Source organism: Cygnus olor, chromosome 1, assembly GCF_009769625.2.
Source record: "Cygnus olor isolate bCygOlo1 chromosome 1, bCygOlo1.pri.v2, whole genome shotgun sequence".
Taxonomy (NCBI): Eukaryota; Metazoa; Chordata; class Aves; order Anseriformes; family Anatidae; genus Cygnus; species Cygnus olor.
This window is the reverse complement of record NC_049169.1, coordinates 188,569,259-188,583,359: the sequence shown is the minus strand read 5'-3', so window position 1 is coordinate 188,583,359 and position 14,101 is coordinate 188,569,259. Positions and strand designations below refer to the sequence as shown.

Genomic DNA, 14,101 nt, shown 5'->3' with positions numbered 1-14,101 from the left:
TTGCTTTAATAAAAGGTTTATTGGAAATATTTTTGTGCAGACATATGACAGTCAACAATGCTGTTCAAAGCTACAGATTTGCTAAGTTTTCTGAACCCTCTAAAAATACGAGTAAATGACCTTCATTTGTATTCAGTCCAGGAGGGAAACAAACCCCACCGTAATGCGCTGCAGTATTGAAACTACCAGAGGACATTAATAGGACGTGAAAATGGTAACACTTCTGGAGGAAAAAACCCACACACCACGGCTCTCACTGCTCTGCTGGGAGCCAATTAAACATTCCCCCACAGCACTACTCCACTCTGCATATCCAGATTAAAACCTCCCCATCTGTAACAATATTTAAGCAATCCGAGCACAGATATGACAGACAAGTGGGCACACGACTTGGCGCGCTGATGAAAAAAGATGCTGCTGAAGAGCCCGTCACTCAAAGCAGCCGAATATTTGACCTCCTGGAAACACGGGCCACACTTTGGGGGCAGGAGGAGGGTTTTTTGTGTTGAACAACTCTTCCAGTACACACATGCACACGCGGTCCCAGAGGGCTCGGCTGCGCACAGCATCTGGAGCCCTTTTTAAAAGAGCTGAGAACCAACTTGGGGCAACTTCCCAGCCTATGGGCTGCCGAGGGTAAGGACAGCAAACACTTGCATTCGCCTCCCGAATAAAAACATCAACCAGGAGGGCAAAGTCGGGCTCACACAACGCCTGTTACATTCCATGTTTTCGAAGAAACCCTGCAGATGCTTTGAAGCAGATTAATTTATGCCGAGACAACATCTGGAACATCTTCTCAGGAAGCCACCCAGTAAGGTGGTCGGAATGTAAAATAATCACGTCTTTCTGTTAATGTTGGCTTTGTCTCCCTTGGCTCCACCACTTGGTAATTACAAGGGTGCTGACCTCACGGCTACGCACAGTGACAGTCTGGCAAGATATCTGGCTTTTCTTCATCGTTAGATTTAAGCATGACTGCCCAGAGCTGGGGGCTCGCCCGCATGCAGTTTGTCCTTTACCCATTTTGGTTTCTTTTCGGTATCTGTAGAGATGCTGAGGGAGAAGCCCAGCAGATTTCAACTTGTCTCACCACTGTACATAAAGGAAGGTTTTGGAGAGACTACAGCTATTTTACCTTTTGTCCATGCTGCAAATCAGTAGGCCCTGCATTAATATGAACCAACTCTCAGCCTTCAAACCCCGTCACAGCAAGACCCAGGTTCCCAGACCAGCAGACCATGTGCCTCCTCCAGGCACATGGCTCTGGTCACACGTGTGTAAGCGTCGTGGAGGCTCTCAGGGGGTTTTGAGGCTAATGAAGCTCTCAGGTAAGAGCAGCTGAGCTCTGCCTCCTAGAGCTGTTCAATTCTGACAGTGTCAGCAGTATTACAGGAGCAGCACAAATAACATGGCAAGAGTGTTATGTTAACTGTAATCAAACTGAGACGACTTGTCCCAGCCCCACAAAACTAATCAATGCATATGGTTTCACCAAGCAAAGCACTGAGCCTTTCACCTACGCTACAGAAAGTGGGGAAAAGCATCTTTAACTGTATTCCAACAGGATTTTTTCCCCTGTACATGGGCTGTGTACACATCAGCTTCATGACCTGTTGAGCCTTCACCCCTTAAACACCCCTTCACTACCCACAGTGACAATTGCAAATTATGGTCAGGGACAACACTTGGATTTGAATCCAAAACTCTCCATTTTTGGTAAGTGCTTTGGCTGTGCCCGTAAGAGCTGCCTGCAGGACAGCCCCGAGCCGTGCCCAGGAGACCCCATGGGAGCAGGGCAGGGAGCAGGGGCTGGGTCCTCGAGGAGGTGCTGTGCTGCAGCACAGACACGGATGAGTACAAGGGTCTGTCCTGGAAGGTGAGAAAAGCTTTTGGGCAGCCTGAGGCCAACTGTGTGGAGACTGCACAACACACACATTGTCAGTGCCACGTTTCAGAAGCAAACTGCCAGGTGGATCCATCAGGCACAGCGTTAGCACAGCCAAATTCTCCTCCAAGACAATGTAGTTGAAAATACCCATCACGATATTTCATTTCATCTCTGAGTATCGTGAGGCTCAACAAGAGACAAAGAACTCACCCTGCAAACCGGCTGGAGTTTAAGGCATTGATACAGTGCAGTGATCCAAAACCGGGGTAAAATATCCTCAGTGCCTTAAAACTAGGTAGAAATCTGACAAATCCAAAGTGCTTCTTGGAGGTGAATGCCTGCTCAAGGGCTGCTCCACTTCAAACCTGAGCTGCGAGGTGTAACAGCAGAAGCACAGCTGCTGGAGTATTTAAAAATGACACGGAGCTGTTATTTATAAAACCACAGGAGAACGTAAATTGGGCATCGCTGCACTGATGACTGGAGGCGATGCAAAACCATAGATTGGGTGCATTAGCCTAAACGGACAAAATAAGCCTGCAGGACAGGGGCAGCATGGGCACCACGTGCCTCTCCCAAAGCCCTGGGGTTGCCCACAGAGGGCCAAGTTGCTCTGACCACGTCGCAGTCCCCACATTTCACTTCTTCTGGTCCGTCTGAGCTTTCTCTTCTTTATTTATGAGCATTGATAGTCTCCCAGCAAACACACTTGAGTGCATGCTGCAAAAATAATGCAGTCTGAGTAACAGGAGCCTTTCCTGCAGCATCTGCTGTTAGCTGCTGGCCGAAGCAGGGAGAGCCTGCACACTTCTGGCAGGCACCAGGAAGCGCGTGGTCTAGCGAAGTGCAGATTAGTGAGGCTTGACTGTTATCTTAATTTACAGCCCATACAGCTCACGCTAACTCCGCACACAATTTTAGATGCATTAGCAGCTTACTTTGACTCAGATACTGGTTATTTGCCATTTCTCCCTGACAAGCTATTATGGAGCTCCCACGCCAGCTCCCTACAGCAAGACCCGAAGCCCTGTCGAGGAAAAACAAATGACAACAGGTTTCTCAGCAGTGCTCAGCTCCGACTCCTGCTCAGCGCCTCTAACTTGGTACTAGGCGATTGCTGAAGGAACAGTAGCCTCTAAGCAAATAATGGTTATGGTGTTACAAAACAGAACAACCAGACCCAGATTTAATTCGGAAAATCACCACTTCTTCCCGAGTACTGAAAAAAACCAAACCAGCAAACCAAAACAAAGCCTCACCACTGCGGTCAGCGCAGAGAGCTGCCAAATAAACTCTTTTCTGATTAGCCCCAGGTAGTTAAATCTGGACAGTCAAGCAGAAAGCTCCCAGTCCTTCTGCTCCGATACCCTGCCTAGTTGATAACACTTCCATGAAGTGCTTTCAGAGGTCACTGTTACACGAAGTTGCGTTAATGAACAAGGCATTCTGTTGATACAGCACAGCTGCCCCTCTCCTGCTGACACGACACCGGAATACACCTCATCATTGCTCACGATGGCCAGCAACTCCAACAGGCAGGCTACAGCAAATTACAACGGATTAATTCCCGTAATGACTCCAAAGAACAAGAAGAATGCCGGGTCTTGACCTGGGTGGGCTCCACAGGATTAAGTCAGATAGGGATTCAGGCCGTACAGTGACGATAAAGCCTGCCCCCCCAGCCCCGGTGTCACAAACTGTAGAGCCGTGTGACAAACCCCATGTGCAATTTCCATCGAGCCGACACCCAACACACGTACCTCGGCCTAAGCCACCATTCACTCGAGGGAGGGGTTGTGTTTGTGACACTCACTGACCTCAATTTACAGAGAGGTCAAAATGATACAGCCCATAGTCTGCACTAATAAAATAAATCACGTCAGGTGACAGCTGCTCCTCCCCAGCACCTCTCATTATGCTCTGTAAAACTTTTGTTGCACTAAGTTAAGAACAGAAAAGACTTCAGGCTCCTTTCTATTCTCTGCTCAATACATTTATTTGCCCTTCTTCATTATTCAGAGGTTTTTAAAAGTTTTTTTTTTTCTTTTTCCTCCAGTATCCTCATGAAAAGCCTCCAAATTGTTTACATACCAATGTTTAGTGTGTGGCTTAGAGTATAAAGACTAAGCTGATCTCACTTTGTCTCAGTGGGAAGTTAATTTTACTTGTGGTGTTACAAAAGGAAGAAGCAGTTAGAAGTTTCAAGGACACCATGCATTTCCTAAATAGATTGTTTCCAAATAAAAGAGACTGTTTAAAAGGTTAGATCAGGATTAAGATTTAAAAGCTCCTTGGATCAGGTTTAGCCTCCCCTTCTTTATTCTCTCCCCAAGTATTCCCGCCTTTAAACAAAAGTCACCTCCCAGAAAATTATACACACGCGCACACACACATACACACACTTGGCCCCTTGACATTCATGCCTACGGCAAAATTATTTGTGATTTTCCTTTATTGCACAATTGTCTCATTAGCAGTGCAGAAAGAAGGTGATGACTTTTCCCTCTGTGCCATCAGCCTAACCCAAGAGCCATCCTGCCTGGTGCTTTCTTTTTAACGTGACTGGGGACTCTGGGTGGCACTGGGGATTGAACTGCCACACGTGAGTGCTGGCATTTACTTACAGCCCTTCAGGAAGATGAAGCCAGTGGGCCAGGCTGGTTTTGGTTTGTTTTTGTTTTTCCCTCTCTCCTTGCTAAGCATAAATACTCACATTCAAATTGATTTCGGATATATTTAAATCAACAAAAGTTATGGATGATGGTCAATAGGGCAAAACACAGCGCCAACTTTTTAAACGCACAGATGTAGTACATACATTAACCATGAAACCTGGCTAAAACACAGCACTATTTACTTTATGCTATTCAGAAACGTGGCTTGGCAACTAAAATTAATAGAACTCGTCTGGAGGACAGTGTAAGCTTTCTAAGGGCTCTTTCAGCTTTAACTTATGCCCCTGTTTTCTCTTTTTTTTTTTCCATAATTCCAATATATGCAGCAGCACGCTTGCCCCACTCCCAGCGAGTCGGTGAAGCCAGCATTCCTTCCAGGGCTCCAAAGTGGAAGCATCAGAAGCCTGTCGATGGATCTGATCTAGAAAAGAGACTGCTCTGGCTGAACAAACAAACAGCACGTCTCCTCTTCACAATGACCAGCTCTGTGTGTGCAGGCACATGTGTGTGAACCTTTCCTGACTTTCCCCTGCCAGCCCATCCTACCGGGTCCAAGAGGAATGCCTCTTTGGGATGGCAGCAGTAGGCTGCTGTGTGGATGCACATGCTCTTCTTCCTAACAACGTGAAAAGCTTTTCTGTTCTGTTTTGTTCTATTGTTACAGTGGGAATGGGATAACGGAGGGAAATCCCAGGCTAAATCTGAAGAGCACAGCCAAATACAAGCTGCAGAGTTACCTATTTGAGTTCACTTTTGTGCAGAACGCTGTACACTCAATGCAGCTGCCCTGGCAAGCCCTCCAACTTTCACATCCTGGCTTTGGGGGTAAGCTATTAATCGGTTTTCAGAAAGCTAAGATAGAGCCCTAATAAGTCTTGTAAGAGGGCAGGAAGGATTCTGTGTAATTCATTGCTATTGTGTTATTCTGTCCTGAGAAGGCAAATAAGCATTTTTAGCTACAGATTGTGTTTCCACTGCAATAAATAAAATTTATACCAAATTGTCTGTTAAAAATTTAAATGAAAATCTCGTAATCAGTGAATGTTACGGGGAATAAGGTCTGCATGCAGCCACGTGCTCCTGGTCTGGATGTAACCAAATAGGAAGTCTCAGCACCCCGTTCCAATTAAGCAAAGGCTGATTTCTCATGGAACATAAATTTTCTACTTTTCTCCCAGAACAACCTTATGCTGATGCTTTAAATAGTGGTAAAACATTGTTTTTAATTTCACACCTCACAGAGCACAGTCAAATGCTTCGTAACAACATAAACGAAACTTTAGGCAGAGCTTTGCAACTGAATTCGAACGATGATTTCCCCCCACAATAAATACTCAAGGTTTGCAGGGAGAATACAGAAACTTGTTGGCTAAGGCCACAGAAATGAGTTCTCTGGTGTTTTGGCTGCTGTTGCCAGCCCTAGTCAAGAATGCATTAAGAGTGGATGCATCGATCCAAATCCCATTATTCCCACCACCCATCAAGTGAGGAACCATTTATTCTATTTCTGTTCTCCTTTTGGTCGTATCGTAGGATCGAACAACTTCTGACTGGGAGACAACACCGTGTTCTTCCTGGGAAAACGCATACCCATCTGAAAAAGCAAAGGAAGAAGAAAAAAAATCACTGGAGTTCAGCTCAAAGGCACAGCCTGTTTTTAGGAACGCCTCTAGGCATCACTGGTTACATGACAGACCTCAGTGATCTTCATTTCTGTGCTGCACTTCTGTCGTTTACAGCGGTGCCCACATGGCACTGGAAGGACAGCTGCCAGCTCTTACTGCTCCCCTCCCCAGGCCACATTAGTGTACGTGGTTGACTTTTCCATCTGAGCTAACCCAACTTCAGATAGATTTTGGACACTGGGTTAACTCCCACAGTGGCAGAACTTTAAGGACTTAATACACAGAGATTTGCATTCTTGGTTGACTCTGTTGTCTGCTTGGTATCAGCAGCTGGCCTGGAGGAACATGGAAACATCCACGCTACAACTGGATCTGAGTTATGGCTTAACTACATTCAGGATTTGTTTTTCGTACAAGTTTCCAGGTGTCATCTGACAAGTCACACTGAGAAACCCTCGATTCTCTTGGCCAGTCACCTACATCTTGAATAGAATAAACTTCAACATACCCCAGAGGTCTTTGCCTTCCACAAGTTAATCCTGCTAGCTAACAGTCCTTTGGTCTCCCTACAAATTACTCAGATGAAAAGAGCAATGTGTCTGAATTCTTTCAAAGTACTGTGGACAAGGTAAATGACATTTCTGACATCATCTGCAAAACACCACAACAGCTAACGGGCTAAGATGGTGAAACACCAAGCAATATTTAAACCAGACATGAGCCTACAGAAAAATTCTGAACAGAAAACCATAGCAAAGGAGAATAGTCTCTGTGACACCAAGGAAAGGCGTTTGTCAGAAAAAATGGGTAATCAGAATGGAAGAGAAGGGGAGATTTGAATAGCTTCAAAATATGGAGAAAAAGGAAAATCACAGGCTATGCAAAACTTGGTAAGGCTTTGTAGTAGGAAAGAGCTAGTTGGTGTGAATTCTGCTTGGGAGAACCTAAGAATGACACCATGGCTCATGGGTGGGGAACGTGCCATCTCCCCCAAGCAGCTCTGGGAGTGGGAGCTCGTGAATTCTGAAATCCTGCCCCAAATCTACCCCGGGCTGAAAGGTGCAGCACCAGACAAGGCAGGACAGACATCCCAAGTACTACCCAAAAACCTGTCTTTCAGGAGTCCTCCTCCCTTAACAGGCTCAAGGCATATTCTCCCTAGATCAGGTACCCAAGTGGGATAAGGCTGGAGCATGGCACAAGGGGAGTTGGCTGGAATAGAGTCCCACAGCACTGGGGACGATCCTTGCTCCGATAATTGGGAGGGTCTTCTCCTCTCCCACAGAATGAGGTACGTCACCTCTGAAGCCAGGGCCTTTGCTGTCCATTTGAACTCACGAGGCAGGACGTACACTCCCTTAGCAGAAGGGCACACTAGCAGTTAGCTGACCTGACCCACAGCACAGCAGGAAACCTTCACCCACAGATGGAGGAGATTCCGACAGAAATGCATCACCCAGAACAAACTGCAGTCACATTTCCCTCCTGGAGTGATTGCAGCCCTGTAGGAACTTTGATCCGATTGCAAGACTGATTCCGGCATTTCGTTTTATTTTCCATGAGCAATTCCCTGCCAATATACATACGGCTGCAGAGGAACAGGTTGGGTTTTCTTGCCTCTAGCTGAAGGTTCACAAAATATATTCAGAAAATGCAAACACTTCTGGAAAAAAGTATGTGCATGCTGGATAACTGCAAAGGAAATATTTACAAAACAGGCTTTCATTTAAAAAAGGGTGGGATTCACACCTAAACCAATACCTCCAGTGGGCTTGTTCCACTCTAGGGGCCAGTATGCTGTTAGCTTTTTTGGCAAAATTCTCCATGGAAAGTCAGTCTTGTAGACTTTCACCAATTTAAGCCCTAAAAGACTGACAGCCGTGCCCCATAACCTGCTCTGCATCACGATGGCTTTGCTGTACTTAGATCATTTGGCAGAAAACACCTTAGCCTGAATTTTTTTGCTACATTAAGATGACCAATGGTTAACAACAGCAGAGGCATGCTTACATTCTCACGTTCTTGATCCACTCTGAAATACCCGCAGTGAGAGTTTTGTGCATACATCATGGGAAAGGCTGCGACCCCCAGACTTGCACGTTGCCTCTATTCAGTCAAAGCTCGACATTTGGCAGCATGTTGAAAACTTTTAGTGTTGATCTCAAAGCAGGAAGATGATTTCATATTATGCTTTTTTATTTGTATTATGATTAAGCTGGAGCTTCAGGCTGCTCAGGCAGCTGCCTGTGCCTCGCAGGATCAGAACACGCTGGGACCGCTCAGGTCCTACCCAGGCTCCCCAAGCAGCTTCTCCATTTCCACTGTTTTCAGACCCCATCCAAAAACAATGAAAGTTTCCATCTGCCAGTTACCAGGGAACTTTTTCGGAAGTCTGAACTTTTCCCCCAACTCGGGTTTTAAAACCACACCTAGGAGCCTGCCCAGGGAACAAGGCCCTCATTGTTCCAGCCCGAGGAAGGAGCACGCTTCTTGGGGGCTTTCTGGGCACAACCCGCTCCCGGCCCTCGCAGAAGGAAGAAGCTTTGTACTCGGAGCCTTTTCGGGAGAAAAGGAGCACTTACAAGTATCTGTCAGTGTGGCTCATTCGTTAAGAGGAGATTCCCATTCTCATCAAATCTAAGGTTTCACTGGTACCAGATATTATCGGGCAACCTATTGAATTTTAAAAGCATCTTTTTTTTTTTTTTTTTTTTTTAAGCTTTGATACTCTATTAGTAGATCAGAATCTAGTGACCATCAGGTTTCTAATTTAACAGGATCGATTTCTGTTCCCTACAATGACTGTTTTGGTCCGTGCAATGCTGGATTAGAGAAACTGCCTCTCCGTGTATGCCCTGAGTACACCGCGCCATCCCAACAGCTCGCTCGCTTCCAAGATCAGGACCAGAGAGGGACCACAACACTACTCCAGAAAATCTGCTCATTGAAGGACTCTGTACAGTTTTAGGCACTTCAGAGATTTGTTTTAGAGGGTTCTTACTCCTTGCACTCCCCTGATACAGCAGAACCGCCATGGGCTTGCTAAACAAACATGTTTTCTCGCCGGCAGCCTGGCAGAAACCTTTCCCTCCTGGGCATTTCCTTACTCCATACATGCAGTGGTACTGCAGTTTAGTACAGTCCCAAGTATAAGATGCCTTTTGCCATCATGTTGTTTGTCTTGGGAGAAAAATGGCCAGATTCAAATCCACTAAAATGAAAATTAACTTTTTTTTTTTAAATCTCTTTTAGGTGGTGTTGCGTCTTAGATACCAAAATCTCTCTGACAAAACGAGAATCAACGTTAGGGAATTACCTGGCCAGCCAAATCCTTTCTCTGGCCCAACACTGGACTCCACACAGTTTTTAAGGAGACTTAATGATGCCACACTTCACATTTACCAATTAAACAGTAAATGCTAACTCAGCTTTGACTTCTCAGGGAACCCTCTTCCACTTATCCTGGGAAAATGAAAGCTGCTTTAAATCTTGAATGCTCTGAGTAATGCTTACAGAAATCATTCATTTCCCTGCTGATAAACTATGCCTATGTTTTCTGAAGGACCCAAGAGGGATTCCTAACAAATGGTCCCATCTCTGTCCTCCCAGATGCTAATTTATGGGTGTTTCCATGTAGAAAACACAGCTCGATGCCACGGCATTGATTCTAAGCTAATTATTCCAATTTCTTTTTCTTCAATTGATTTTAAAATGTTGCAACTCCACTTGATATTCAACAAATCTGTAGCTGTCTTGTAAAAAAAAAATACAGAATGTATATTTCAAACACATGCAAGGTAAGAGGAAACGGAGTTTAAAAAGCATCTCAAGTAGCTACCCTGTTGTTTTTCAAATCAAAATGCACCAGGAGAAAAGCGAGAGGAAGAAGGTGTCTGCTAGTGGAGAATAAATGGTGGGATTAGAGCCCTCAGCATGAACACATTATTATTATTTATTATTTGCCAGCCCGCATACTGTGAAACGAACCTCAGCTGTCAGGTGCTTTTTCTCCATTGATTAATAAGGTGCAAACCATACGCTCTGCGTTCGGGTTTACCCTATGCAACGACTGTATTCTGTCAAGGGAAGAGGGATTTTCTTTGCTAGCCTAGGAAATCTGGGCCAAGCCCAGCAATCCTCGTCCAGGCACAGCTCTCTGCATTTCGGGGGGAGCTCTGCCAGAGCAGTGCTTAGCGAGAGCAGGATTCAGCTCTGATTTTAAGAGCGTGCAGAGACACAGGACAACTGAACGCTGCTGGTTATTCTGAATTACAGGAGTGAAACCGCACTAGAGGGATTGTATGAGGCATTCCTTAGGAACAGCCAGGGATGAGGGCACCTGAGCAAGTGGGAGAGCATCACCCTTCCTATCCTCCTCCCAGGCTCTGGGGACACAGGTGACAGAGGCCAGACGTGTAAGGAGGTCAGGGGGCTCAAGGGCAGCCTCAGGTATTGTGCTGGCTCTGGCTGGGATGGAGTTAACCTTCCCTGCAGCAGCCCAAACAATGCTGTGCTCTGCACTTGTAGCTAGAACAGCCCTGATATCCCACCAGGGTTGTGTCTATCGCTGAGCAGGGCTGGCACAGCACCAAGACTCCCTGCAACCCCCCAGAGCCCCAGGCTGGGGGTGGTCAAGAGGTGGGGAGGGGACATGGCCAGGACAGCTGACCGAAAGCAACCAGAGGGATATTCCACACCGTGTGGTGTCACACTCAGCCACAGAAGCTGGGAAAGGGGAGGGAGAAGGGGAGCTTTTATTATGAAAACGTCTGTCCTCCCAAATCACCACTGTGTGTGTTGAGGCCCTGCTTCCCAGGACGTGGCCAAGCATCACCCATGGATGGGAAGCAGAAAATTAAAGTTTTTTTTTCCCTCTTTGCTTCCTCATGGCATTTGCTTGCTTTTTTTGCTTGCTCTTTAATTGAATGATCCCTATCTCAGGTCTTGAGACTTTTCCTTTCCATCATACCTTCTTCCCTCCCTTTTCTTTTGAGGAGGGGGAGTGAGAGAGCGGTTGTGGTGGCATTCAGCTGTCCGGCAGGGTAAAACACCACAGGTATTCACAGATCTTGTCTAAAGGAGATGCTACTTTCATAAAGTCAGAACAAAAAAAGGAAAGACATAACTTGGATGGAGACTTGGAAAAAGTTTGCCTGGAGAAAATGTCATTGCCAACAAACCCTCTGAGACAGAGCTTTTGGGAATCATTACTGCTCCTTCCCTAGAGTAGGAGCCTAACGGCACACTAAAGGGAAGGCTCCTAAGACACATCTGAGTGGAGCCTGGTGGCATTTCCTGCTCACTCTTAAGAGGCTTTAGAAAGCAGACGGGAATGGGCAACCTGTGATTTCGCCAGGCACTGCACCGAGCCTGGTGCCATCACCACTGCCAACAAGACTCCACTGCCAAGGTCTGACCTCAGCACATGGGCTGGACAACCATCTACAATTCTTCCACTGAAAGCCTCATGACAATGGCATAAAGTCTAGTGTTGTGCTAATGCTTTTGGGTAGGGGATGGCTCCAACAGCAAGCCATGAGGCACACTGAGCAAGCGTCTGTCTTCCGACACAGGGCTGTGTGACTTACCCCCACGTCTCTCCCCTCTGACCTTGCAGACTGCTAGAAGTAGCTCTGAAACTCCTTGTGGTATTTTTCTACTAGCACTTAACTAATTTCCGTGTGATTGGAAATGAAGTTTTATAGGTGTTGCTTCCTCACCAAAATCCTGGAAACAGTTGTTGTCAACAGCAAAATAAAGTGAATCTCAAACTAGTACTGCGTCTTTACAATCTGTGCCAGGAATTTTAACCTCATTTTTCTTCCTCGTTGGGACCAAGGCAGTTGATTTGCTTAAGCCTTTGTCAGCTCTATCTAAACAAACCATTTTCATGTTTTATATGCAAGTGTCAGATTCTGAGTTGAAGTCACACAAGCAATTTTTGGAAGAAGTGGCCTTCACAGGCTGGGAACTTGGAGCCTGGTAATAACACACAAACGATTCAAGACTTCAAACGGAGTGCATGTAGTGTGATTTAAGATATTGGCCCAGCAAGTCAAGGCAACTGCCCTATTCATCAATCCTTTGCTTTGAAGATTTCTAGCATTTAGTAAACACTTTTACAATTTAGGGCTGTGAAAACAGCACACATGTTCCCTGAATTTCACATGGCCTTGTACATATAGCAGCTATGCAACATTTGAAAATAACATTTGACAAGAGATGACAGAAGCTTTAAAGAATCATGGATACACCATAAAAAGAGTCTCTCAAACCTAACAGTTTCACAATCAGAATTTACATTCATGTGAAAAGCAAACGGCTGACTGTAACCTGTCCTGACTCATTTAGCACTTAATCATTAGCATTTAATAGGGAAGCTGGTTATCCAAATTAGGGTTTATTTTGATATCTCATTTTTCTTTCCCAATAGCTATTCACTTACTTACAACCCAATGATGTGTTCTACCAAACTAAAAGCACATATCAAGCCTGACTTGTCACTACTGGTGTATCTCCTTTTTCCACTGTGGTAAGTCTCTACAGCAGAGCTCCTCGACAGCAACTTATCTATGTATTTTACTGACTTCTTCTGCCAACCGTCTCCTGTGGAATTTCCTCCAAGAGTGTGTTTGTGTGCCCACAGCAGAGCTGCAGTCAACATCCCTGGCTCCTTGACACAAAGGATTAAAACCTGGAAGAAGCACACAGTTCACAGGGCTGCTCTGCACATCCATCACCTTTGCCAAGACCAATGGGATTGATTGCTAAAGACCCTATATCCCTCTGACACTAACAGCCTTACAGCTGCTCTACAAAGGACAAAGACAAGCAGATCTGTCACTGTCCCACCCACTCTGGTCTAATTCCCCCGTAGAAAAGAGGAACACCTCAGGCATCTGAGTTCTCAAATCCCAGCCCTGCTTCCATGACCCGAACCACAACATTTCTGCCACAGAAAAGGACGCAGTCAACAAATGAGCGTGGACTCCAATTAGCTCCTGGGATTCTTAAACAGTCAAAGGTGTAACTTCTCATTGCAACAGCGATACAAAACCCAAATCCTGCGTGCCTGCCCCTTGCCCTGTGAGCAGCAGTGCTGCATGCTGGGGGGCTATTTCTTTAGTAAGATGAGCAAAAAACCTCAGGTCTAGCAGGTAAAGGCCTGTCTTGTTCCTCCAGGATGATGAATAAACGGATGACCTCAACGTGCAATTTACTCCAAATAGCAGCAGTGAAAAGGTGTGAGGTTGCCTCTCTCCTCCCAAAGGATGACAAAGAGGGAGAGGAGTGAGGCAGCTCTGCATGCCTTGGCTTTCCTCATCAGAAACATACACAGCTCCCAAGTGGCATCCTCGAAATATCACTGTATTCTCAGCTAACCACAGCTAATAAGACTCGATTCATAAAGAAGCCATTTCTATTTAGGCTAGGCTCTATCACAACATTTATTTTATCCTGCAGAGCTTTTGATTTTACAGCATTCTTGAGACTATCAGGATTTTACATGTAGAGAATCTGCATATTGGGATTTTGTCATTCGGGCCTGTTGATTGGATCCCAGGGAGTTATCCACATTTGAGCTCTGCTTGCCTAGGGCCAAATACACTAATTCCACTTCCAAATGCATGTCTCTTGGTTGGCAGCTCAGCCTCTGCACTAGATTATCTCTACCTACAATTTAATTAAAAAGTAATCACCCTTTGCTTCACTCATCTGGGACTGACTGCTGTGAAACACACGCATACGCCAACCATTACTTACGTGATACACTTTGCTGGACAGAATGAGCACGGAAAAGGCTCGGAGGAGTTTTCCTGCCGAGCCTTTTTAACAAATGATCACGTTCGTTCACACTGAGGGAGAGAAAAAATAAATACATCAGTGAGTAACCAGATAATTTCAGGATA

General features: G+C 45.6%; 1 protein-coding gene across 9 annotated transcripts in view; it reads right to left on the bottom strand.

The window, feature by feature from the left end:
* ATP8A2 (ATPase phospholipid transporting 8A2) overlaps nt 1-14,101 on the bottom strand; it is a 328,555-nt gene continuing 314,454 nt past the window's right edge. For all 9 annotated transcript variants that reach the window (XM_040543949.1, XM_040543951.1, XM_040543954.1 and 6 more), the window contains 2 exons: nt 13,956-14,047; nt 1-6,160 (listed from right to left, as the gene is read on the bottom strand). In XM_040543949.1, the coding sequence (XP_040399883.1) occupies nt 6,063-6,160; nt 13,956-14,047 (190 nt within the window). In that variant the 3' untranslated portion in view covers nt 1-6,062. The remainder of the gene's footprint in view (nt 6,161-13,955; nt 14,048-14,101) is intronic.